The 21,985-nt window shown below is 39.8% G+C and overlaps 14 protein-coding genes across 14 annotated transcripts; 7 read left to right on the forward strand and 7 right to left on the reverse strand.

Annotated features, from left to right (window-relative positions):
• Window positions 1–3: 3 nt before the first annotated feature.
• On the forward strand, window positions 4–1,149 carry OGAPHI_003522 (uncharacterized protein; the record flags this gene model as incomplete). The annotated part of the gene is made up of 1 exon (XM_046204505.1): window positions 4–1,149. The coding sequence occupies one exon, from the start codon at window positions 4–6 to the stop codon at window positions 1,147–1,149; it is 1,146 nt and encodes a 381-aa protein (XP_046061656.1).
• Window positions 1,150–1,275: 126 nt separating this feature from the next.
• Window positions 1,276–2,981, forward strand: OGAPHI_003523 (uncharacterized protein; the record flags this gene model as incomplete). The annotated part of the gene is made up of 2 exons (XM_046204506.1): window positions 1,276–2,317; window positions 2,674–2,981. The coding sequence occupies 2 exons, from the start codon at window positions 1,276–1,278 to the stop codon at window positions 2,979–2,981; spliced, it is 1,350 nt and encodes a 449-aa protein (XP_046061657.1).
• OGAPHI_003524 (uncharacterized protein) lies at window positions 2,402–4,132 on the reverse strand (the record flags this gene model as incomplete). The annotated part of the gene is made up of 1 exon (XM_046204507.1): window positions 2,402–4,132. One exon carries the CDS (start codon window positions 4,130–4,132, stop codon window positions 2,402–2,404), a length of 1,731 nt encoding a protein of 576 aa, XP_046061658.1.
• A 221-nt stretch (window positions 4,133–4,353) lies between these two features.
• On the reverse strand, window positions 4,354–4,683 carry OGAPHI_003525 (uncharacterized protein; the record flags this gene model as incomplete). The annotated part of the gene is made up of 1 exon (XM_046204508.1): window positions 4,354–4,683. The coding sequence occupies one exon, from the start codon at window positions 4,681–4,683 to the stop codon at window positions 4,354–4,356; it is 330 nt and encodes a 109-aa protein (XP_046061659.1).
• A 230-nt stretch (window positions 4,684–4,913) lies between these two features.
• On the reverse strand, window positions 4,914–6,554 carry OGAPHI_003526 (uncharacterized protein; the record flags this gene model as incomplete). Its single annotated transcript, XM_046204509.1, has 1 exon — window positions 4,914–6,554. One exon carries the CDS (start codon window positions 6,552–6,554, stop codon window positions 4,914–4,916), a length of 1,641 nt encoding a protein of 546 aa, XP_046061660.1.
• Window positions 6,555–6,913: 359 nt separating this feature from the next.
• On the forward strand, window positions 6,914–7,729 carry OGAPHI_003527 (uncharacterized protein; the record flags this gene model as incomplete). The annotated part of the gene is made up of 1 exon (XM_046204510.1): window positions 6,914–7,729. One exon carries the CDS (start codon window positions 6,914–6,916, stop codon window positions 7,727–7,729), a length of 816 nt encoding a protein of 271 aa, XP_046061661.1.
• A 101-nt stretch (window positions 7,730–7,830) lies between these two features.
• Window positions 7,831–8,475, reverse strand: OGAPHI_003528 (uncharacterized protein; the record flags this gene model as incomplete). Its single annotated transcript, XM_046204512.1, has 1 exon — window positions 7,831–8,475. The coding sequence occupies one exon, from the start codon at window positions 8,473–8,475 to the stop codon at window positions 7,831–7,833; it is 645 nt and encodes a 214-aa protein (XP_046061662.1).
• Window positions 8,476–8,713: 238 nt separating this feature from the next.
• Window positions 8,714–11,665, reverse strand: OGAPHI_003529 (uncharacterized protein; the record flags this gene model as incomplete). The annotated part of the gene is made up of 1 exon (XM_046204513.1): window positions 8,714–11,665. One exon carries the CDS (start codon window positions 11,663–11,665, stop codon window positions 8,714–8,716), a length of 2,952 nt encoding a protein of 983 aa, XP_046061663.1.
• A 572-nt stretch (window positions 11,666–12,237) lies between these two features.
• Window positions 12,238–13,749, forward strand: OGAPHI_003530 (uncharacterized protein; the record flags this gene model as incomplete). Its single annotated transcript, XM_046204514.1, has 1 exon — window positions 12,238–13,749. One exon carries the CDS (start codon window positions 12,238–12,240, stop codon window positions 13,747–13,749), a length of 1,512 nt encoding a protein of 503 aa, XP_046061664.1.
• Window positions 13,750–14,304: 555 nt separating this feature from the next.
• Window positions 14,305–16,119, forward strand: OGAPHI_003531 (uncharacterized protein; the record flags this gene model as incomplete). Its single annotated transcript, XM_046204515.1, has 1 exon — window positions 14,305–16,119. The coding sequence occupies one exon, from the start codon at window positions 14,305–14,307 to the stop codon at window positions 16,117–16,119; it is 1,815 nt and encodes a 604-aa protein (XP_046061665.1).
• A 427-nt stretch (window positions 16,120–16,546) lies between these two features.
• OGAPHI_003532 (uncharacterized protein) lies at window positions 16,547–18,304 on the forward strand (the record flags this gene model as incomplete). Its single annotated transcript, XM_046204516.1, has 1 exon — window positions 16,547–18,304. The coding sequence occupies one exon, from the start codon at window positions 16,547–16,549 to the stop codon at window positions 18,302–18,304; it is 1,758 nt and encodes a 585-aa protein (XP_046061666.1).
• Window positions 18,305–18,479: 175 nt separating this feature from the next.
• On the forward strand, window positions 18,480–19,475 carry OGAPHI_003533 (uncharacterized protein; the record flags this gene model as incomplete). The annotated part of the gene is made up of 1 exon (XM_046204517.1): window positions 18,480–19,475. One exon carries the CDS (start codon window positions 18,480–18,482, stop codon window positions 19,473–19,475), a length of 996 nt encoding a protein of 331 aa, XP_046061667.1.
• Window positions 19,476–19,477: 2 nt separating this feature from the next.
• Window positions 19,478–20,593, reverse strand: OGAPHI_003534 (uncharacterized protein; the record flags this gene model as incomplete). Its single annotated transcript, XM_046204518.1, has 1 exon — window positions 19,478–20,593. The coding sequence occupies one exon, from the start codon at window positions 20,591–20,593 to the stop codon at window positions 19,478–19,480; it is 1,116 nt and encodes a 371-aa protein (XP_046061668.1).
• Window positions 20,594–20,732: 139 nt separating this feature from the next.
• Window positions 20,733–21,962, reverse strand: OGAPHI_003535 (uncharacterized protein; the record flags this gene model as incomplete). Its single annotated transcript, XM_046204519.1, has 1 exon — window positions 20,733–21,962. One exon carries the CDS (start codon window positions 21,960–21,962, stop codon window positions 20,733–20,735), a length of 1,230 nt encoding a protein of 409 aa, XP_046061669.1.
• Between the last annotated feature and the right edge of the window lie 23 nt (window positions 21,963–21,985).

Below are 21,985 nucleotides of genomic sequence, written 5' to 3' on the forward strand. Positions count from 1 at the left end.
GCAATGAGGCGCATTTTGATTCATTCAAGAGTGGCTGTTTTTGGGCGATCATTTTCAACAGAAGTAGAAAACACTATAACATCACGAAGAAATTGGTTTCCCGTCAGCCCTGATTCAGTTCCAAGCAAAGACACAATCACGGTATCGTCCTACAATCTTTTATCACAGCATTACATGTGGGAAAACGTTTATGATCACATAGCTCCTAAATATACCAGCTGGGAATTTCGCTTGCCTCTAATAAACCAGAATATGTTGGACCTATGCAGCTTGGTCGACCTTATGTGCTTTCAAGAGATGGAGTTCAAAGTATACACTGAATGTTGGAAAGAGCTTTTGGGAAAACAAGGATATGAGTCTTTGTTCCAAAGAAAACGGGCATCGAGTTATTGGAAGAAAAGTCCGGAGGAAATGGACGGAGTATCGGTGTTCTACAACACAGAAAAATTCGAATTGCTTGATTGCAAGCCAGTCGACCTGGCCGCTCATTTCAGTTCCCCCGACTTGTTTATACAGACAAAGGATCTACATGAGCGAGCTGTCAAGCAAAACACAGTTGCATTGATAGTTACGTTACGGCATAAGAGTACTGGAGCGGTCATATTCTTAGCAAATACGCATCTTTATTGGTCACCACAATATTCAGACGTGAAGCTTTTACAGACATATCTACTCGTGGGCCTAATAAAGCAAACAATGAAACAACACTTTTCCGTCAATAATGCGGATCTCGAGGAATTGATGCGCGAGGGACGTACAAACGTGTTTTTAGTAGGAGATTTCAATTCCGCCCCAGACTCCATGGTTTACGAATATTTAGACAAAGGTTATCTTGCCATCGGAGAGGATTATAGAATTCCGTTCGATTACGGGCAAGCAAATGATACAGTCATTAAGACAGGGCTATTACAATTCTGCTCATCGTACAAATCATTTGTCAATTCACCTGGATTTATAGAGAGCAAACATAGTCAAGCTTTCGAAAGACTGATTGATTATATTTGGATCAACAAATATAGCAAGAACTTGAAACTTTCGAAAGTTCTTGGGGACTTGAACCCCAAAATTCCGAGCGATCTTCTTCAGTTCCCAAACAGATGCTATCCAAGTGATCACCTTCCCCTTCTGGCTCAGTTCGAAATCCAATAAACACTGGGTTATTATAAATTGTGCGGCTTCGCGATCTAGTAATGAATAAAAACGCTTTTTAGCTCAAAATAAATTATACACTGTGTAATCGTGAAGTAGATAAATCCAAAACTTGAGTCCTTACTTATGGGTTTGCAGAAAGTTAAGAAAGAGTTTGAGCGGAGCGTTTATTTCACTGAACGAAGTACCAGAAGGTCGACAAATGCCGCTGTGAAGGCACAAACAGATACCCCGTCTCTGGGAAAAATAAAGCAAGAAGAGCACGAAGACTCACGGATTTCTACTCAACGTGTTGCAAGGCCCTCTAAACGTCGACGCATTCAAGTAAAGATTGAGCCTGAACTTGAACGTGCGTCAGTTAGTGGGTCCTCTGTTCAGCCTTCTCTTCAACCACCACCTCACTTTTGGCCGATGTACAATGAAATCAAAATTATGAGAGCAAAAATCAAAGCACCTGTCGATTCGATGGGTTGCAGTAATATAGCATCTACAATTTCAGGCCTCACCGAAGGAAAAGTGTACAGATTCCAATGTTTAATATCCTTGATGCTTTCCTCTCAAACCAAAGACGAAATCAACTGCCTGGTGATGGATGGATTACATCAATACTTTTTGTCTAAGGGATACAAAGACGGCTTATCGTTGGAGGCAATACTAGACGTCGATGAATCCGTACTCGATGAATTAATTTACAAAGTGGGGTTCCATAGAAAGAAGGCAACATATATCAAGCGCACCGCAGAAATTTTGCAGAATCAACATGGTGGAGACATTCCCCAAACGATCGAAGAAATAATATCGTTCCCCGGAGTTGGTCCTAAAATGGGATTTTTATTGTTACAAATAGCTTGGAACATATGTACGGGCATTGGAGTAGATACTCACATGCAAAGAATGGCGAGAATTTACAAATGGATCCCAGCTTCTAAGAACATGACTCCCGAATATGTCAGAAAATGTTTGGAAAGCATGCTCACAGACTACAAAGAAGAGTGGTCCAAAATAAATCCAATTCTAGTCGGGTTTGGACAGATGGTCTGTCTTCCTCAGCGACCTCGATGTGACGTTTGTTCACTTGCAAGAAAAGGCATTTGTCCAGCAGTGGACAAAGCGTTTTTGAAAAAAGCCGACGCGGACAAGTTGAATGGAATTGCTATCAACTCTAAAAGTAGAGGAGATTTAAGTCTGCTGATAAAAGATATTGAAGATTTAAAATAAACCGCTTCATTTGTAAAACTTGTACATAGACATCTTAGTTAATATTAGAAGAGTTTGGTTCTACTTTTACATCCGCAGAAACACTCATAAGCTCATCATTGGAAGACATTGGCAAATGGTAGCTGAAGGAACCACGAACAAGAAGCTTGAATTGATTGTTCATTATGTTGGTCCACTGTTCGTCGTTCAAATATTGGCCATTGTATTTGAATCCATGTCCCGGTTGTGTTATTTTGATCTGACCCCTTGACGAAGTAATTTCCAATTGATCTTTGTGTTTGAGATTATAAAAGATATCTTGTACAGTCGGTATGATGCCATTTGCATTAGATGATCTGCTCAGAATCCCACGGAAATCTAATGGTGTAACAAAATTGCCTGAATTTCCTAACAAAATAGTGACATCAAACTGTTTCCCCGGAGAATTTTCCATTTGGGAGCCAGTCTGGTCGAGGTTTTTGCTATCTGTTAGTAAGAAGACATCTAAATCCATATTCCAAATTGAAACGTCTTGCATGTTAGGATTTCTGGCCAGAACATCAAGCTCAAAAATTAGAAGTTCATGGCTAACAACAATATTGTCGATTGTGTTGACCTTGAAATCTGTAAGGTGATTATCCAAGTTCCTGAAAATGAATAATTTGATCAATGCAAAAAAGATAGTTCCTATTGTGATCAGATATATTGCTCCTGAGATAATCTTGAGTCCTAAATTGTGTCGGTAATGAACATTTTTGTAATCATGAGGTGAATTAAAATGTAATGGAGAGGCTGCATCATCAAACTGCTCTTTGAAGGACATCGAACCATAAAATCGATAATCGTTGTTTTCGTTCATATTTCCGAATAGTCTTCGATAATTTTGACGTTGATCACTTTTGCGATTAGCTGTCCTGTCGTACGAGTTTGAGAAGAATGGCCTAATCTCTTCCGCTTCCTCATCTTCATGCAAAATATAGTTGTCAATGGTGTTCAGTAGATTGGGTTGATTTGCATATAATTCCGTTAGGGGCTTATGATCACGAGTCTGATGCTGCTGCTGGTCTTCAAATTCGTCGGAATATAGGTGATTGCTGTTGCTAAAAAGCTTTTGTGAAACCTTTCTGACTTGCGAGACAATTGTGGACTTCGGATCAATTGTGGACTCTCTTTTTTGGTTCGGGATCTTCATCTGCAAATTTGAATGTGAGTTAACGTGGAACGTTGATAGATCCCGATTTTCTACTGACAAAAGAGGAGACTCGGGATAAAAGGCAGTCATATCTTGATCATGATCTTGCGTCTGCTTGTTCATCGATATTTTCCTAAACAATTTTGGATGTTGTACCTCAGCAGAAAGCCTATGAGCAGACGGCAGGTAAACATGCGTAGTGTTATCATCATTCAAAGCTCCGTTTTCGTATATGAATTCCTCATCAACCTTACGCTGATGCTTTCGGTTATCGAAATTGGATGAATAAATCGAGTTTTGATAAGCGGACACAGTATCGTCAGCCAAAGTTGCCGTCGTCACACTCGTGGAAACGTTCGTTGAAAAATTCAACTCAGAGGTTTTGGCAATGTCTTTGTATTCTGGTATGAGTTCACTTCTAAATCTCGTATTGCGCACATTCTCCTTGTGATCTCGAAATAATGAAGGGGTTTGGAAAAGCTTTGAATTTTGGTAATCTGTGAAAACAAGGGAGGATTCTTTCGAGCTTTCACATCTGAACTGCTCGTGTATTGCAACCGAGTCGTTTGAATTTCTTCGTGAAAGAAGACCCATCACGTTAGAAAGCTTTGTTTACCTTTTGCAAAAAAAAAGTTGTTATCACTTGAACTGATTGCCATAACAATTATTCCAACCCTTTATTTATTTAAGTGGAAGTCGTTCATGACATTCATCTATCAAGATATACATCACTGTTTGACATTATCCGTCAACAACAGCAAAACAGGTATACCGAAGGGTTATGGTATACTATGGAAATAACGCTTATTTTTAAATCAATCATAAACCAGCTCTGTTTTGTTTTTGTTCGTGTACGTCTCCAATGCGTGATCCTTTGAAGTCTTCTTCTTTTCTACGGCTAACTTCTTCCCGAGTTGTCCCGTTTCGTTCTTCTTCTTTTCTTGATCAAATCTTTCCTGAGCGGCCTTTGCAGCCAGATCTTTTGCGCTTAAATCGGGCTTCTCGGTTTCCGTAGAGCTTCCCAATCTATGTCCATCTTTACGCTTGTTTGACGTTGGCGGTTTTTTCTGAACTTTGGGCTCCGTAGAGTTTGGGAGAGCGGTTGGTGACGACCCGCGGGCTTCTTTGGAACCACAAATTCCCATTGGCAAACTTCTTATGAAGACGTCTCCAGTATAGCAATACTGCGCTTATAAATTGACTGAAGTAGGCCTTGTGGTTGTATTGATGCCTTCAAGCACCAGTTGCACAGATTGTTGGGGGGGAGCTCAAACCTGAGAAAAAATTAGAAAATCAGTGTTTATTCATTAATTTACGACACATATATATATATACAGGTTAATTATTTTGATTGATCATGGATTCAGTTGATCTTTTAAGAAACTCGCTGTTCCAGAGATTCATCTTTGGTAAAGAAATCCAATTGTGGAAGTTGTATTTCACTTGCGTCAATCTCCCTAATATTTTTGTAGATATAGGCGTAGGCTTTGTTCAGCTTGATATCAGCGCGCTGATATGAACTGTAATTGGAAACTTCAGCAAAGTAAGGTGAACAGACTTTCCACAATTTGAAATAATAATCAATCTTTTGGTTTGTAGGATTTTCGGAATTTATAGTGGCATCTCGTATAGCCAACCAGTCAGCATTGGCAATTTTTTTGTATCCCAATGCCACATTGGAATTCAACAAGCTTTCAACAAGACCATGAACCTCAGACACCTGTAGGTTGACTGCTCCGGAAGATTTTAGGCAACAGCGGTAGAAGACATTTGTTTTCTGAAAGTTGTATAGATCAGCAGCCTTTAATATAGTTTTGAAGACCTTGGTATTTGCCCAGACGGAGGAATTAACAAGCAAACAATTGAAAAATGGCTCGTCCATTGCTCTTATGTTAGAATAGCTCTTAATCACATTTTTCAATGTTTGAACTCCTTCGGCATCACATTTAGGGTATTTCGCAAAAAAAATCTTGAAAAATAGATCATTCAAAGAAGAAGAAATTGAGGAGTTTGATCTTTTCGCTTTCTCATTGAATAACCATGTCTTTTCCCAAATGTAGCGAACTTTTGTAAGACTACCGTCTGCGACCCAGGAGTTGAGCATGTAGGGCTTGATGAAACTTAACAAGAGTGGCGTAGGGTAGGGTAGCTGGCCTTTGGCTGCACTTTCAAAGAACATATCGGCAGTATTAGTGTCTGTTGAGTAACAAACAAATGCAAAATGGGCCTTAGTCATGTAACTCAGCACATTTGGAGGAACATCCATCGCAAGTTCCTCATATTCCTTACAGACATCTGTTGTGATTTGCTTAAATAGATTACCAGCTCTTTCGTTGTCTCCCTTTGCCAGATAAGCTTTGATCATTCCAATCATCAACTCTGAGTGGACTTCTGGCTCTTCTTCAATTATTTTTGATTTTCCCTTCTTTATTTGATCATAGATCTGGTCAACTTCTGAAAGATCAAAATCTCCGGTGTCAACTAGGAACTGAATCACACTTCCTAAGACAGTTTCCGAGTTGAAAACAGGTTTTAGTCTGGGAATTTCCTTTCCTTTTTCCCAAAAATTGACCGCTTCATCAACAAACTCCAAGTCCTTGTAGGCTTTGAACAAGTTTGCAACTCCTGCGGCACTTACTCCTATTGTGGGGTTTCTTAAAATTTCATCCGTCAATTGCTTCAGAGAATTTGATAGATGAAACTTGTGATTTTTCAGAGAGTGCGACGAGTCCTTATCAAAGTTCTTCTTTTGTTTCGAAAGTTCAAAACGATACATTCTCAATCCATTTCTGAGCATTGATATGAGAGAATCCATTCGTTGGTCATCAATCTCGCCCGTAGTCGAAAGCTTTTCATAAAGAGGCATCACCTTATAAACGCTCTCCCAAAAAAGATCTGGATCGCCGATCACTTCCCCTTTCTTCAGGTCAAATGTACAATTATGGGAAAGGTATTCATCAAAAGCAAGCAGTTGTTTGTAATACGGCAGAGAACTTTTAGGCAACTTAGAGATCATATCTCTCAACGTTGGAAGAAATTGATCCACGGATGTAGTACCCGTCGTAGATTTATATCGAATGGTAGAATAGCATATTCGAGGTGTACAATTAGTGTTGTAACACAAATATAAGCGAATTTTCGCTCTATAACCTCTGAATATCATACGGTTTAGATATTCATTAATATTTCTTCTTTTTTTCGTAATTTTTTTTTCTTGGTTCCCTAATTCCAAAATGACCAGAATTGTATAAATAAAAAAGAAGGTACAAACAACGTATTCAATTTTGAGGTTGTCTCCATATAGCTCAAGTCATTGGCTCAAAATTTAACATCTGTATTTTACAGAGTATCAGTCACTTTGAAGACTCTCTTAAAATGGCCCCATTGAGTCCACTGGCTCCAACACTGATCCCATTTTTGGACCGATACCTGCCCCCAACAACAAAAGTTAACTCCGAAACTGGTCTAAATACTAAATTACCGTTCGTCACCTTGACTTATGCACAGTCTCTTGATTCAAGAATAAGCAAGGCTCCAGGGGTTCAAACTGTTATTTCTCACCTGGAGACAAAGACAATGACACACTATATCAGGTCAAAACATGATGCTATCTTGATTGGAATAGGAACATTTTTGGCAGACGATCCGGGTTTAAACTGTCGTTTCCAATCTCCGATGGAGCAAAAAGTCCATCTAATACGTCCAGTGATAATCGACCCGACGTTTCAACTTGGAGCCAAGTACGAAACGTCAAGACTGAGAAAAACGGCCGAGGAGGGACTTGGTTTGCCACCAATTGTAGTTGTGGACAGCCTAGTCTTGAATCAAAACCCCCAAATCAACACATTTTGCCAAAAACATAGGATCATTCTGATTGATCTGGACAGGAATTCTGAAGCAAGGTTTGTCTGGGAAGACGTATTTGCCGAATTGGGTCGCCAAACTTTAAACTCAGTTATGGTAGAGGGAGGTGCCTCTATTATAGAAAGTCTACTGTCTTGTGCTACCTCAAACGAGGACACTCATTTGATAAACTCTTTGATTATTACAATCGGTCCTGTTTTTCTTGGCAAGTCGGGTGTGGAGGTTTCACCGATGAACGAGCTCAGACTATCTGAAGTTAATTGGTGGAAAGGTATTCGAGATAGCGTCGTTTGTGCCAGATTGAACAAACAGGACCATCGGAGTTAAACATATATGTTGTACAATATTCTTATATAGTAAGTTTACCTAACGTTACCAACGTTTTGAAACTTTTGGATGATTAAAGTTGAAACGGAGAGCGAGTCCGATCAAAGACAAATTCTGTAAGAAGCGTATCTTCCAGAGGTCTCAGATTTTCTGATAATCTTCACAACTTGACCACGACGCAGTCCCAAATAACGTGCCACTGGATCTTCTCTTTGTATACGTGGTAGCTGTGATTCTTTTAATCTGTACCGAGTTAAAAGTTCCTTTTTTTCTTCGGTCGATAATCTAATATGTTTAGGAACTAGTTCGTGATGGGTTATGTTGACAATGATATCACTCTCTTGAAAAGTTTCAATAGTTGCAGGTTCCGCGACTGCTATGGCTTTAGTAGCCGAGGGTGTCATGTTCTGCTGGTAAATGAAAATGCTAGTTGAAAAGTTTTTGTCCGCAATGTGTTGACAGAAGTTCTTCATTGTGGTGATTCCAACAGAAGGCTCATCGCAAAATTCAACCCACAATGGTCCAAGGTCTCCATATTTCTCGGCAGCCTCTTGTGATGCGTTAGCTTGGAAAGACATCAGCTTCCGTTGTGGAATTCCCATAGAATCGCACACTTTTTCTCTGAACTGATCAAGACTAATGTCAATCTCTTCTTGTGTTATGTAGTAACCACGGTCTTTCACCATTTCCTTGATAGTTCTATAAGCTCTCCAAAGTCTAGAGGTAGTACGCTCGACGTCGTCCATTTTTTGACTATATTGAATTTAACCTTTGAATTTCTTCACAACTGTAGTTGTTACCTAATATGATACTTTTTGTAATGAGATGCTCGAATCAAAAGAACTGCGATGAACTGCTGAAGAAGCCAAACCGATAATCAACTAACTATTTTTCTAGATTTGAACTTAAAAATTTCTTCCACAAGAAAACCGTATCATTAATCGAGGCCGGGTAATAGTATATTTCCTGCACAAATAAATAGATTCAAGATAAAAATTTGAAAACAAGCTCTAAATCTCCACTTGTTTTCCAAATTCTAGATTTGATGGTTAATAACGTCATTTTGGGATCGAGGACTTGGTCCTTGCAAATCAACTGAAGTTTCTTATCTTGCAACAAATCAGGAAGCCTTTCTTTGACGAAGTCAGCTACTCTTGCGATTCTCAATTGCGGATTGGCATTCAAACGACTGGAGTTGAAGTCTTTCATCAGGGGATCGTTAATTGAAGAATGAGGTACAAGCACAAATACAATCTTTGGAAGTTCTTTTATAAGTGCACTTCCAAAAAGCAAGTATTTGTAAGCCCATAATGGAACTGTACCTTCAAGGTCATCGAATCTTTTCTCGATCTCCGTCAATTTTGTGCTGAGCTGCGCTCTGGTAGCATTTTGTCCCTCTTCATTGATCACTATCATAATGTTTTTGTCCATCCCTATAAGCGGGTTATGATCAACTGATTTTTTGACTTTCAATTGTCCCGATACAATAGCGTTCTGCATCTCTCGGTATTCTGTGATTGACTCAATTATCTGTTCTTCAGTTGAGGCCTTTGAGTGATCGTCCAAATTCTTTCCTGTATCTGTTACACCCTTGGAAGACGGGGTAGACGTAATCGAAGGACGATGTCTTCCAAACATTTTTCTTATTGGCTTGTCCTTCTCGTTTTCACTTTGAGATTTTTCTCCCAAAGACTCGTTAACGCTTGCTAAAGAGACCAGGTTTTCCTTGTTGATCATTTTTGACAAAACCGAAGTTGAGTTCGAGGAAGTCGATTTAGTGACTGGCTGGGTTGCAAGTTCAGTGAAAGTCTTAGACTTCAAACTCTTTTTTTCTAGCTCGGTAAATTCAACCATCAATGATTTGAGAACCGTCTCACCGATATTCACTTTCGATGATTCTGGATCTAGTTTTTCATGGCAATCTATCGTATAGTCATCATAACTAGATTCAAATTCATCCAGGTATATTTGGCAGTTGGCAAATTTTGACTCTTCCATTGTAATCAATAATTTTCCAGCCTTTGCCTGAACAGTGCACCACATCGGCAAAGATTCCTGAGACTGTAATGACTGAACTATCTGGTCAAATCTGTCGTTCAACTCTAGATTCTTAATATCTGAGGTGTATTCTGTATGATCTATTGTTTTTATCAGTCGGCCGACGACTATATCGAACAGAAATACCTGACCATCATCATCCATAACCGCAACGTGACGCCTGTTGTTTAAGAGACGTGATCTTATGAGTCCGTGTGCCCCCGTTATAGCTTCAAACGGTTCTCTGACGAACGGTGTAGCATAAAGTAAGCTCTCAGGCAATCTCTGGAAAACGATTTCCAATGTATCTTCTGGATCTCCATTTTCAGTCTTGCTCTCGACGCCTCTCTCGCTCAAGATGAATTCTGAACTTGGTCCACCGTTGACGTTCACAAAATAGGAATAGCGACTTTCCTCAAGTTCTGATTCACTGTCAGAATTTTCGAGCACGAAGTTTACCCTTCCGCTGCCCTCACGAGCAATAGGGCTTCCTATGTCAAAAGTAGGTTTTCTCATTCTCATCTGAGACATCAAAACGTCATCAATGTGATCTAAGTTTTCGCTCGACAATTGACTGGCAATATCAAAATTATCGCCTGGTGATGAATCAAAAGACTTTCGACTGCTTGTATTCAATAACGATAAGTTCCTGTTCAATTTGATTCCCTGATACATGAGGAATTTATCGGTCTTAGGAATGGGCCAGCTTGTAATGAACTCCAAATCTGGATTAGAGCTTGAAGTCCATATCGAATCATGAGAACCTGTAATACTTAAGACACCACTTGTTTGGTTCAATTCTGACTCACCGATACCTTCTTTGTTGTTGGTATTTATATTGGAAATTAAAGTTGTAATTCCAAGATTTCTGTTGACTCTGGAGTCAAGATAATCTTCTTTTAAGATATCAAAACTGAAGTCTGACGATCTTAAGTCTGTTTTCATCAAATTTCCAGTTTTGTCTCCAGAGAAAAATGTCTCAAACTCATTTTGATCTTCTGGAACATAGAGAGACCATACCGAAGATTCATGCATATCAAAGTTTCGGAGTATGCGGTTAGTCCTGAGATCCCAGAGCTTGATAGTAGAATCGGACGATCCCGATAAAAATGCAGATTTTTTCAAAGAAAGGCAGCGAATCGTGTCCGTGTGGCCAACAAACGATCTAATCGGTTTGCTTATAGTCCTTTTATCAAACAATTGTACTATTTGAGAAGGTCCACCTGAAATGATCATGTTTCCGAGACTGGCGATTGAGTATATTGACCCATTTTCTGTCTTACTCTTGAAAAAAGATTCCTGCTTTTCTTTTGTCAAGTCCCAGATATTGATTGTGTTATCTAGGCCTCCCGATGCGAGACTATTCCCATCATACGCCAAACACTTCACATAATCATCGTGAAATCCTATCGTCGATGTTGTATTGGTGCTATAGTTCCAAACCTTAACTGACAGATCATGTGAACAAGATGCAACTAAAGGCTTGTCATCGATTATTTTCAAATCTGTAATCCAATCAAGATGTAATTGAGAGAATTTAGTGGCACGAAATTGTGAATTTTGTCGTCGTTCATGATGCATTCCCTTTCTGATGCTCTGCTCCAGAGCTAAGATCCTTTCTTCATTTGACAGGTTATCTTTAATGAATCTTTTGACTTCGTAGCTGCTTTGTCGTTTAGAATCGAATTCATCAAAAACTAAACCTTCGTTTTCTCTCCTTGTGGGTAAATAGATAGTGACCATTCCGTCTCTACCTCCAGAAATCAAAAGTTCATTGGATTTATCATACTCAAGGGAGTTCACACCGAGCGAATGAATTCCATGATTTGACATCTCTTGATTACTGGGATCGAGCACGTAGCTTATACTGTTCCTAGCCCAATGTTTTGCTCCCGTCATGGTGTGTCGGTGTCCTTACTGAGAAACTGTGGTTGATAAGTAATTCGATCGCTGTATTAATTGCTCTGGTTGATATTATCCATAGCTGGAACAGATTGTCTGTCTTCAAACTTGTGTAAGTTTTTATCAAAATGGAAGTGTTTGATAGATCTCGGCAGTGATCAAATTGTTTTCTATAGCAACGATCTTCTCAAGTAGAAAAAGCTAACTATTTTTGTTTCGTCTCCCCACCAAATATTTTTTGCCGTGGAGCAGTCATAATAGTGCAACAAAACTTGTAAAACAAAAAAACCGAGCCTTTCCGATAAACTTAAAAGTGATTTAGAATCTTTGTATAGTAGGATTCGTTACTAATTGGATTCACCAGGTTTCTCTATTCACTTATACTTGTCGATATCAATACTGAGAAGATTGTTGTCACTGAACATAAGTAAGGAAGGCTATCAAGCATTGAGAATTAGCAACCTGTTGATTAAGATTCATTTTTGCTACTAGAACTTGGTTTCTCAGTCCAGTATAATCTGGCCCTCATATACCACTGGCTTGCATATCACTATAATTGAACTACCACAATGGGTAATGCACCAGCTAAAGAGACAAGATCTGCATCGAGCTCCTTTTCCAAGGATAACTTGTCAACGTCCAGGTCTTTGGTTGGGCTTTCAAAGAAGAAGAAGGAAAAAGACAGAGAAAAGCGTAGACTAAAAGAGGAACACATGCTTGATCTTATTGTTCGCTACCAAGAGAATGTCGATGGTGGGTTTTTGGCCCCTTATGGAAATTACAAAGGAGGCTTAAATTATAAGACTTCAATAGTTCGAGAACTAATCACAAACAGAAGGCTTTCACCATTTTATACACCGCTACAGGACTACGATGAAAATTGGACGGATGATGAGTTATTAAAGGCTCTTCGGTCTTTGCCATTACATGCCCCGGTTGAAAATATAGACCCAGAAGAAGAAGAAGATCCAGACGACCACAAGATTCATCAGAGTGCAGGTTCAATACGAAGAAAGGAACAAAAAGCCTTCAAAAGGAGTTTAGCCGAAACAGCTGTCAAATTGCAGCTTGAGGCAGAAACTCGCTATAACAGGGATAAGTCAACTAGCGAGATGGGAATAAAAACTTTCCCAAATATTCCCTCTGATGATTTGCTCCTTGCTCTTTATCGTGGTGCAATTGAGTGTCCAATATGCTTCCTTTATTATCCGACTAATCTGAATCTATCTAGATGCTGTGTGCAACCAATATGCACAGAATGTTTCGTTCAACTCAAGCGTCTTGATCCTCACCCGCCTCATGATGAAGGTGATACTCCAAATGTAACTGATAATCAAGAAACCAGCAGTGAAGAACTCATAAGTGAACCTGTGAACTGTCCATTTTGTGCAATGGCAGACTTCGGTGTTACCTATCATGCGCCAAATATCTGGACAGGTATCGGAGGCAGACCACCAAGAGACTTCCAGTTTTCCACACCTGTCATCCAAGAAGATCCGGGATTCCCTGATACTCACCCGATTTCTGATTCTGCCAGACGTACATCACTAAGCTACGTTATGACCAAGTCGCATTCAGCTTCTGGTACATCACCCAAAAAATCAACTATATTATCTGACGCATCTGGGGTCGTTCCTAACTCTGATGACTCAACTTCGTTCAATGTAAACCGAAGCGAACCAGACTCAAACCCCAAAAATTATTTATCCGCTGCTCCAGCTAGACAAAGGCGAGGTTCCCTTCCCGCTACTGCCCCTGGTGTTATTACCGTTGATTTTATCCGCCCTGATTGGGAGCAACGACTGTTGAATGCAAAGTCCAAATTGGCAAAGCGCTCTGCTGCCGCAACTGCACTCCATGCATCTTCTTTGATTTACGAAAGGCGGAGGCCCTCCTCCGAACCACTGGAAAGGTATGATGGCGGTTCACAAAGAAGAAGTAGTTTATTGAACAGAAACTCGCATTCCGACCATCTGCACATTGAGGAGCGAATGATTGAAGAAGCATTGAGATTATCCTTGCTAGATGAGGAGGAAAGAAAATTGAAAGAACGGCTCAAGAAACATGGTGCGAATGCATGAGTGTCGATACGACTTTTGATAATCGTTGATGGGAAGCTTGAGTTCGTTCGACTTACGAGAAACGTAAACTATCCAATACTTAATGACCTTACAAATTATATCTTTCATTACTTGTACTTCCTCCGGTCATAATCCTTGTGTTTTACATGTATCTGGATTTTTGAGTCCATCAAGCCCATTCATTGTATTGAAGACTACTGAACAGGAATATTTTGAGGTTTTCCACTTGATTTTTTTGATCAATGCGGAAAGTCAATCTCGGCAGTAAAACTTTAGCCGCGCAACCCTTACTCAAAACATTATGTCATCTTACGTAATGTAAAAGTTTTTTTTCTCATTACCACATTTTAATAAAGTTCTTGACTCCATCTGGTTTGGCTGTATCAAGTCGTAAAGCTACAAGACACAAAACAATCTTTTATTGCAAACATCAAGAACTTATTACACTAAGTCGACGTCGGTTTTCTTTTTGAGTTAAAAAGTTACGTCACATTGAATTCGGGTATTATTGTTATTCATCCAGCAAGCCCAAACATATTGTCAGCTCACAGCAAAATGGAACCGAATTCAATATGGGACATATATTCTACGGCCAGAAACATGCTACCGCTTTATCCACGGATAAGAAATCGGAAACTTAGAGAAGAATCTAGGAGGATACAACATGAGCTGCTTCCTCATGAAGGAGTGCCTAGTTTCACCGACTATGACAATTCAGCTTTGACTCCTTCCTCAACTTCTCAATTGTCTACTTCTCCACTAGCTGTGAGGAATGAGGATTCCAAGCCCAGTACTTCTTCTCATTCCAAAGGCGTTATTTCCCGAAGTCACGATCAGAGCTCCAATTCTAGCCTGATCACTCCTCCTGGAGACAGTTCTCAGGCCAGTGTTACTCAAGGAATCGAAAGTACCTCAAGCGATAATCTTGTAACGCCTCTTTCAATGTCTGAAAGCCCCAACATTACACAGGTAAAAAAGTCGAAAGAGCTCAGTGAATTGCTGCAAACAAATTTGGACGACCTTCTCCAAATCAAAAACGACAAGGGTCTATTTGCCGACCACGATCCGGATTTTCTGGAGAGATATAAAATATCTAGAGCTACAGGTGGACATCTGAAGTCGCTGCCTTCTGTGTCCTCTAGTTCAACGAATGTGATTTCTAGAAACTCGGAAACTATTGAGTCTTCATCGCCGAAGGATAGTTCTCAATTTGCACAATCTACATGGAATGACAGACAGACGATAATTCCGATACCAATGCACAAGAATGAATATGAATCTAAAGGTCACGAAAACTCCATTTCACAAAATTCCAGCTTAGATAGGCATTCAATTTCATCACCTTCAAAACAGCTATCCAAATGTTTCAATTGTGGAACCACCAAAACTCCTCTTTGGAGAAGAGATCCACAGGGCAATACACTTTGCAACGCATGTGGATTATTCCAAAAACTTCATGGTACAATGCGTCCTCTTTCTTTAAAAACTGATATTATCAAGAAGCGAAATTCAAAAAGGCAGCCGTTCAACCAGATACAACACTATCCTTCAAATACTAAACAGTTCAATTTCAATTCGCCAGGATCTTATTCTCGGTCTAAAGGACATCCACAATTTACATCCCATAGTCCGGGTTTCCCTGAATCCTTTGGCCCATTAAATAATGCTGGAGCTCATGGAGCCTTCGTTAACCAGCCGCAAACTTATTTAATGTCTCAGAGCTATCCCGAATTTTCACTCATTCCAAACCAGAGTATTCCTGGAAGTTCTACCGATCTTTATCCTCATTCCACATTTGGTGTGCCTAATGGTTCTGTAAATGTCCCGAGTTACAGAAACGCCAATTTCTACGGAGCATCGCAGAGACATCGAAATGTTCCGATTCTTCCAAAGCCTATACCAAAGAACTCTCAACCGCAATCGAATTCAAATACACCACTCGCGACTACGCCCGTTGCATCTCAATCGCCATCAAGTTTCTCGCCGCTCAGCGCGTCGTCCGGCCAATATTCCGCGAATCAATCTCAACCTCAAGATATTCCAAGATTCAAAAGGTTGAAATCTCGAAATTTCTCCGTAAGTTCTTCAATTGCTTCTTCTCCGGGATCAGTTCCTGGCGTTCCATCAAACAGCTTCTCGCGTCGTGGATCTACGCCTAACAATCTTTATCTGGAGATACAAGCTAAGAGGGGTATCAACAGCCAAGGGTTGTATTTCGATGAAAATCCCCCACGTCCTGAGCTTCTTGTTGAAAAGGATCCTTATTTTGGGAAACAAAAAGCCACAAAGGATACGGATAAAATTGAACAAGCTGAGCCCCCAGACAACTGTTCTTTGAGGGATTTGGACTGGCTGAAGTTTGATGTTTAGAGTTTCTGTAAACTTTTCCGATCAATATGACTGACATTACGATATATCCAATCTCACTATTGAAGATGTAAAATCTTGTGTAGGTCGAATACTTGAAGGAGGCTTGTACTAATCACCTTTGAATGATATTTCATTACCTTAGTGATCAAAAAATGAAAGTTCAGCCATCAGATTGCAATCTTGTTTCGATTTGTTTCCTGCCAGAAATTTCTCTGTCAAAGAATGTCAGAATTCCTTCATATTCATTCAGTATATTAATGTGCAGAGATTTTTTTGGACCGAAAGAAATTTTCCTATTTCTTTTGTGAAGTAACAGATTGGGTCGGTAATAAACTCTGTCAGGAAGCTTCTCAAGTGTCCATTATCCATTAACAAGATTAATGGGAATTAGTGTGAAAGAAATCATAGAGCCTTTTCATAACTTGATATGTTTCAGTCCAATTTTGGCTTGAACCAGAATCTTGTAGATAATCGAAATTATTCTGCAAGTCCAAGCAATCAAGGCTTTGTCACGACCAATAATGCGGAACGTGGAACTGTTGTTGAAGTCACAGGCTGGACAAATGCTAACGAAAAAGACCTGGTTTCTTTCATCCATCGGAAGACGAAAATTAATCTCAAAATTGTGAACGCTGACCGCAATTCAGGGGTATTAACAGCATCTGTGAAGTCTGAAAAAGACGCCAACATCCTGGTGAAGTACAACGGAATCAGATTTGCCGGTGAAAGTCTTAAAATAAACATTGTTTCGGCCATCGATTCATCCAAATCGAACAATACAGTCACCCTTATAAAAAACATACTTGCTTCTCGCTACGATCCAGGAACAATGATGTTGAATTTGGATGGACTAAGGAACGGTATGAATCCAGAATTTCAAGGGTTATTTGCGACTACTCAAACAGCCTCCAAGTTTTTTTTGGCTCTCATGAAAATTGCATCTCAACAGCAACTTAAAGTCGAATCTTTAAATCTATCTAACAACGATCTTGGAAACAGTCAAAAAGATTTGATTGAAGTTGCGGTTTCATTTCCCACTCTCAAAAATCTAGCTCTTTCAAATAACAACATAACCAAAATTGAGACCATTGAGAAATTGAAAAATAAACTTCCTTATCTGCGAGAACTATGGATCGTCGGGAATCCGATTGACAGTCCGTCATTTTCAAGTGACATTATCAAATGTTTTCCAAGGTTGTCGATTCTCAATGGTGTGCCTGTCAGAGACGAAGGCAAGTTGACCAATTTATTGTCTTTCCCATTCCCTTGTGCTAGCTCCTTCTTTGAATCTCCAGAATTACAAAGTGTTGCAATCCAATTCATCACAACTTATTTGAACTTTTGGGATAATGACAGAATGAGTCTTCTGAATCTCTTTACTCCTGAATCCCAATTCTCTTATCATTTTGATACAACTCATATCGTTGAGGCTTCTTCAGCATCAATATCGATCAAAGATTCGAGAACACCAAATTCCGTTGCTAGTTCTTGGGGATCTTACATTTCGAACTCAAGAAATCTGATGCGAGTTTCTGGCATAAAGTCTCGAATGTCTAAAGTTTTCAAAGGCAGAGATCCAATATCGGATGCTTTCCAGTCTCTCCCTACTTCCAAACATAGGCTTGACAAGGATCCAAGCAGCTACTCAATTGAAGTCGTTTCTGTTCCTATCTTAAATGCAATGGAGATTTGTGTGCATGGAAGCTTCGTCGAGACTGGCTCACCAAAAAAATCAAACAAGGAAGGACACTTCAAAAATGGAAGTAAATACACAGCCTATCACACTTCGAGTCGCAGCCAGTTGTCAGAAAGATCTTTCGATAGGTCATTGCTCGTGATTGCAGGTACGGGAGGGAGCTATATCGTTGCTTCAGACATGTTGCTTTTGAAGCAATACTCTGGTCAAGGAGGATGGAGTTCAGACTCACACCGAGGTCCCGTTAGCTCATCTCCGGCAGCATCGGGCCTACCAGTCGCTCAAGCTCCATCATCGGCAATTCCAGCTGACATTGTGTCCAAACTCAGCTTATCACAACAACAGATACTCAACCGAGTTTTCGAGGATACGAAATTAACACCACAATATTCTATAATGTTGTGCGAGCAAAGCAATTGGGATTATAATACAGCTATGATAAATTTCAATAATTCCCGGGCACAAATACCAAAAGATGCGTTCTTATGAGAGTCGTTGATATATTCGATGGGATTCCGACTATTACAGACTACCGACTATCATCTGTAACGCGTTATATATTGTGTATTGAAGTCTGAAATTTCGTTATACACCGCGAAAAATAAATATACGAAAGTAACGCGAAAGCAGGTTTTAACTAGTATTGCAAAAGGCGAAATGGCTGATGGCTTCTTCCGATTATTTCTCTGAAGAGGTGACAATTAGTGATGAGCCAGAAATTCTCGAGAGCTTAGCTCCGATAGCTGATCTTGGGCTCGAAGAATCAAACGAAAATACACATCCTAACATCTGTCTTAACTCTGGAAATGCAACTGCCAATCTTGAGTTATTCTCCCACTTTGAAACAACCAGTCTCGTGAATGGTCTTGCAACCAGGAAATCGAACTACATGGGCGAGAAGACAAATATGGAGAATCTCGCCGATGGTCTCATTTCTTCGTTTCAAGATGAAGCGACTCTTGCGGGCTTCAAGCCGAGTTCGGGAAGCTTTCCAGAGCTCTGGGTCTCTGTATTGAACGAACTCATGAACAAGATTGAACGTGTGAAGTCGGATATGGCCTCTGATATATACGTTGATCAAAAGTCCCCCGAGTTGGGATTGGGAGTCATGGGAAAATCGGAGGAGGTAACAAAAGTTGCCGAGTTACTGAAACGTTTGAACCAGATCGAAGAACACTTAGGAACGTATCAGGAATACGATTACAATCGGTCAGTCAATTCGCGTCTGACTGAGATGAGTCAGAAGTTGGAATTTAGCAATCAGATCTTGTTCGATGATAACGATACAACGTTAAATAATATCAGGATCAATGAATCAGCCTTAGGACAGATTATGAAAACCCCAAACATAGCAATCACTTGTCAGATCGAGTCACTATACAACAGGATGGGCAAGCTCGCATTTTTTGACCCTTCAGCTGGCAGCCTGGTAAAAAAAATCAAATCAGTTGGACTATTACTGACTAAAGTCGAATCCTCGTGTGAATTCCTAGGAAATCTAAGCGCGGAATTTGAAGAATTGAACTTGAAAATGTCAATGTGGGAACGAAAGCTCGATCTTCTTGAAAATCAAATAACTGAGAGTCATGAAGTATTCCTGAGAAATAAGAGTGAGATAGCAACATGGGTTTCGCATTTGGAGCATAAATTGAATCCTTGAACTTATTTTGTCACTATTGAAACAACATCTTGATCATGAACCCGATGTCCGAGTCCACACTTTTGAGGCGCCATTCCAAATTTTGACGAAGAACCCCAAACCAATGCATATTTGAAACTTTCTTTCAAATCTTTGTGTATTGAGTTGCAAACATCCTCCACTGTGGACTGACTTCTAACCACTAGTGGCTCAGAAAAGTCAGGCCTGTCTGTCTTTCTTTTGGTGTAAAGTCTAGAAAGATCAAGTCTATACCAAATCTCTTCAATCACATCATCGATAGACAACTCCATTTCACACGACATAACAGTTGTGTTCGGCTCACGAGCAATCCTATCAACTTCTTCGAGAGAGACTGCGTCAATCTTGTTGTAAACATACAGGCAGGGAATATAAACGACATGTTTTTCGTTCAAAACATCAATCAGATCATCAACAGTAGCATCTTTATCTTTGACAGTGACTTCTGCATTATGAAGCTTGTAATCTTTGAGAATTGAATTAACCAGCTTTTCATCTAAATTTGTTGGAGTAGTCAGCGAAATCATCTTTATTCCTCCTGACTGTTTTTGTTTGATTGCTATGCCCGGTTTCCCTTTATTCAGTCGAATTCCGATTGCCTCTAGTTCTTTCTCGAGATTCTCTCGCTGATCAGACGGTTTTGTAGCGTCCAGTATCATCAAAATCAAGTCTGCAGTTTTTGCAGTTGCCACCACCTGTCTCCCCCTTCCTTTTCCCTCACTGGCGCCTTTGATGATTCCTGGCAAATCAACAATCTGAATTTCTGCCCCTTCGTAATGCAAAACTCCAGGGACTGAGGTCAGCGTAGTGAACTCGTATGCAGCGGCAGCAGACTGGGTCTTGGTCACTTTGGAGAGGAACGATGACTTTCCCACGGAAGGATATCCAATGAGACATACACGAGCATCTCCACTCTTACTGACTTCAAATCCTTGTCCCTTACTCCCTTGACTAGATCCCGGTTCAGGCTCCAGAAGCATCCTGCGATATTTAGCAAGTTTTCCTTTTAACAACCCAAGATGATACTCAGTGGCCTTATTTTTCTGAGTTCTGGACATCTCATCTTGGATTTCTTTAATCTTGTCGGATATGTTAACCATTTTTAGCAATGAAGTATCAGCAAGATCTCGAAGTCTGTCAGTAGATTGTAAAAAGAATTCAAACTATGCAAAAACGTCTCGAAGAAAAAAAAAAGATTAAATACAAGTGATCTATATCATTTCGAAACACCAATTAATCTCAACCCCGTTTTTTTAGCATCCATTTTTCATTTACTTCATCGGCTGTTTCCAATGTTTCTCTTTTAGAGATGGGCACATATGTTGCCGGATTGTGAATTCGGCCTTCTTCAAGATTGATTGTTTTGGTAGACTCTGTTTTTCCATTCCCCAAAACGTTCTTCATTGTCGAGATAATTGTAGATTTGGTTTTCAGGTCTCCCCATAGTTGATTGAATCTTAAAAGATGAAGACCGTCAAATGTGGTACATTTGATCCAATTAGTCGTCTTTTCGTCGTACTTACAGTCGAACAAAACCAAAGGGAAAGGACTTGCAATTTTGTAGTTGGGGCGACTGGGATATAGTGCTGGATTTAAAAGCTCGGTTATGATCGCTTTTTGTTCGAGTTCGCGCCCAACCAAAAAAAGTATGGACATCATACATCTCACTTGATGCCACAGAAAGGCCGATCCCCTGAGATCAAAAACATAAATATTTGCTCCATGTTCTGATGGGATGATGCTTGAAGATAGTATTGTTCTCTTGTAATTTGTAATCTGCTTTGATCCATCAAGTTTACAGAAGTTCCTAAAGTCATGCTCGCCAATGAACAGCGAAGCTGCTTCCTGCATTTTGCTTATGTTTAATCCATCTGATTCGAAGAAATATTTATAATGTCTGTAAGTGCAAGAAAACCTTGCGTCAAAGTCCTTTGGAGGGTTTAAACATACTGAATGAATGCGGATATCTGGTGGTAAAACTTTGTTTAGAATCTTCACATAGTTGAGCTCTCTTTCATTGTATTTTGAGTTGGATATTTCTTCACCAGACAAATTAGATCTAACACTCAGGGATATCACTTGATTCATTGCACTTACACCCTTATCAGTTCTTCCACACCTACTGAATTCGCAACAGGCTGGATCGATCGAGCTGACAAGCTTGGTTTTATGTAAAGCTTTCAGTATCTCAGACTCGACGGTCTCCGCTCCATTCATATGTTTTTGAAAAGCCAATCCGTGGTAATTCCATCCAAGATAGGCAAATTTCAGAGCTATTTTCCTAAATTCGTATCTGGTGAAGTCAAAAGTCTTAGGTTTCTTTTTTTTCTGTTTTGAAGTCTCATCTGACAAGTTCAACTCACTTTGCCCCGATTTTCGCTTTTTGTCATTCAGTTCATATTCTTGTAATTTCTCTATTAGCCGTTCCTTTGTCCATTCATTATAATTTGGCGGCTGGGATTCAGACATTATGAGGAGTTTGATTTTGTTGT

This window comes from Ogataea philodendri (assembly GCF_020536065.1).
Source record: "Ogataea philodendri strain CBS6075 chromosome Unknown scaffold19, whole genome shotgun sequence".
In the NCBI taxonomy this organism is placed as follows: Eukaryota; Fungi; Ascomycota; class Pichiomycetes; order Pichiales; family Pichiaceae; genus Ogataea; species Ogataea philodendri.